This window comes from Misgurnus anguillicaudatus, chromosome 23, assembly GCF_027580225.2.
Source record: "Misgurnus anguillicaudatus chromosome 23, ASM2758022v2, whole genome shotgun sequence".
NCBI classification, from domain to species: Eukaryota; Metazoa; Chordata; class Actinopteri; order Cypriniformes; family Cobitidae; genus Misgurnus; species Misgurnus anguillicaudatus.
The window spans coordinates 19,233,501-19,235,555 of NC_073359.2; the positions used below are offsets into that span (position 1 = coordinate 19,233,501).

Sequence of the window (2,055 nt, forward strand, 5' to 3'; positions counted from 1 at the left end):
AAAACAAAGTAATTTATACAGGTTTGGAACAACTTGAAAGTGAGAAAATGGTAACAGAATTTTCATTTTTGGGTGAACTATTCCTTTAAGGACATTAAACATTTAATAAACTTGTAATTACTTTTACTTAAGTGAAGGTTATACTAAAGTAATAAAGCTTTGTTTATGTTATTACGTATTAAATAAAAAAATAATAATATGGAATAATATGGAATGCAGTAAAAACAGCCTAAAATTATCAAGGCATGGATTCAGCAAAATATATCAGGGGTTTCCAAATTTGGTCTTGAAGCGCGACTGTCCTGCGAGTTTAGCTTCAACACACCAGCCTGGAAGTTTCTGGCAGTCCTGAAGACTTTGGATCAGATTAAATTTTGCAGGACAGTGACCCTCCAGGAACTGTGTTTGACACGCCTGTTTGTTGTCTTCTCAGCACACCTGTTTTAAAGTTTCTAGTCTGATTAGTAAGACCTTCATTAGCTGGTTCAGGTGTGACATTAAATTAGGGTTGGACCTAAGCTCTGAAAGACACTGGTATTCAAGGAGCATTACTGAAGTTGATGTAGGTTGTTGTTGCAGAAATAATTTTAACAGACTTGTGTAATGATAAAGGTTTGCTTTTATTTCAATTAGGTGCATAAAAATGCAGAAGAATTGAAATGCCTTCATATTCAAATGTTGAGTTGATTCAGCTTTGCCTAACATGGTTTATGATGCTTTAAAGAGAACCTCTCATGGTGTCATGAATCCATTGATAGTAGTGAGAGATTTTAGTATACATTGTAATGTATACACCTGTAGACTTATTCACAATGTTGTAAGACACAATGCCGTGTGGGACATTTCCACAAATAAGTGGACCGCCAGAGTCTCCCTATAAGAGAAATTGTGGTTTAGTGGCCATAAATATACAATCAAAATACAATAATAATTTTACCATGAAATATTTTCAATATAATTGAAAGCTTATGAAATACCTGTGCTGGCCCGGTTCCTCCCTCAGTGCATATAGTGTGAGGTGTGGCACAGTTTTGAATAAGAGTCAAGTTCGCTTCTTTCAGGACACTTGATGGAGACATGTGAGTGTATTCTTGCCAGCCCCAACCCATGGCCATGCAGTTACTTGGGATCGCCTCTCCCTTTTTTGGCAGGCCAATGGTTTTCACATTCTTGTTCAGAGTTGCACTTTTATTAAGCTAAATAGAAAGATGTAATGTTTTTGGTTAAGTAGATGTCCCATATGATTGTTAAAAAAGTGTGCACATACAAAATGCATATTAGACAAAGACAAACCTTTAGTAGCATGATGTCGTCATAACCTTTCATGTTTGCAAAATCTGGATGTGGAATGGCTAAGACTGGTATACCCTTAGGTAAATCTTCTGTGTCATCAACACCCAAATACACCATGAGATTACTAAAGCAAACAAAATAAACTAAATGTTAAAGGATTGCCACTATTTCAACTCTACAATTTCAATGACCTTTTTCATCTTAAGAAAAATTGTAGTTTTCAATTTTGCAACTATGCTTTTATAGTTTGTTATAGTGAAGTATAAGAAGCACAGTTTGTGTTTTGATGTCACTGATAGTAATTTTTTTTACTCACTCTTGTTTGCAGTGGGCAGCTGTCATCACAAAATCTTCCCTTATCAAAAATCCACCACATGTTTTATGTGTTTGTTTGTCATAAATGTAGACCATGTATGGGCGGCTGTGTGGAATGGACTTCTTACCATTAACGATACCATGATCCATGCCGACACCTAAAGAGAGAATGTGAATGTATACGCATATAAGAATATTAAATGTGATACTGTTTACATGGTAAAAAACAGATTCACTGTAATTACCTCCTATTGTAAGAACTTCTTAAACTATTTAAACATTGAGAAACTGTCTGCTGTTATTAGTGTAGTCTGATATGAAGTCATTACCTGGGGTGCAGGAGTGCAGCAGTAGCAGTGTAGTTATAAACCAAAAGATGCTCATTGTAGTCACTGTTCAGTCCAGCGATGTGTGAAGCACAGTGAAGTCGTCTTCTGCTTTATATAC

General features: G+C 35.6%; 1 protein-coding gene across 1 annotated transcript; it reads right to left on the bottom strand.

Moving 5' to 3' along the window:
* Positions 1 to 612: 612 nt before the first annotated feature.
* Positions 613 to 2,055, bottom strand: LOC129454072 (mast cell protease 1A-like). Its single transcript, XM_073862186.1, has 5 exons — positions 1,938 to 2,055; positions 1,610 to 1,766; positions 1,294 to 1,417; positions 978 to 1,196; positions 613 to 874 (listed from the first exon to the last, which is right to left on the bottom strand). Exons 1-5 carry the CDS (start codon positions 1,990 to 1,992, stop codon positions 719 to 721), a joined length of 711 nt encoding a protein of 236 aa, XP_073718287.1. The 5' UTR covers positions 1,993 to 2,055; the 3' UTR covers positions 613 to 718.

Excerpts from the sequence above, each read along its gene's own strand:
- LOC129454072 (XM_073862186.1), bottom strand. The coding sequence starts at position 1,992 with ATGAGCATCTTTTGGTTTATAACTACACTGCTACTGCTGCACTCCTGC. Across the intron at positions 1,418-1,609 it reads GCTGCCCACTGCAAACAAGA|TAATCTCATGGTGTATTTGG; the intron begins GTGAGTAAAAAA and ends TGTTTGCTTTAG. Across the intron at positions 875-977 it reads GAGGAACCGGGCCAGCACAG|GGAGACTCTGGCGGTCCACT; the intron begins GTATTTCATAAG and ends TTTCTCTTATAG.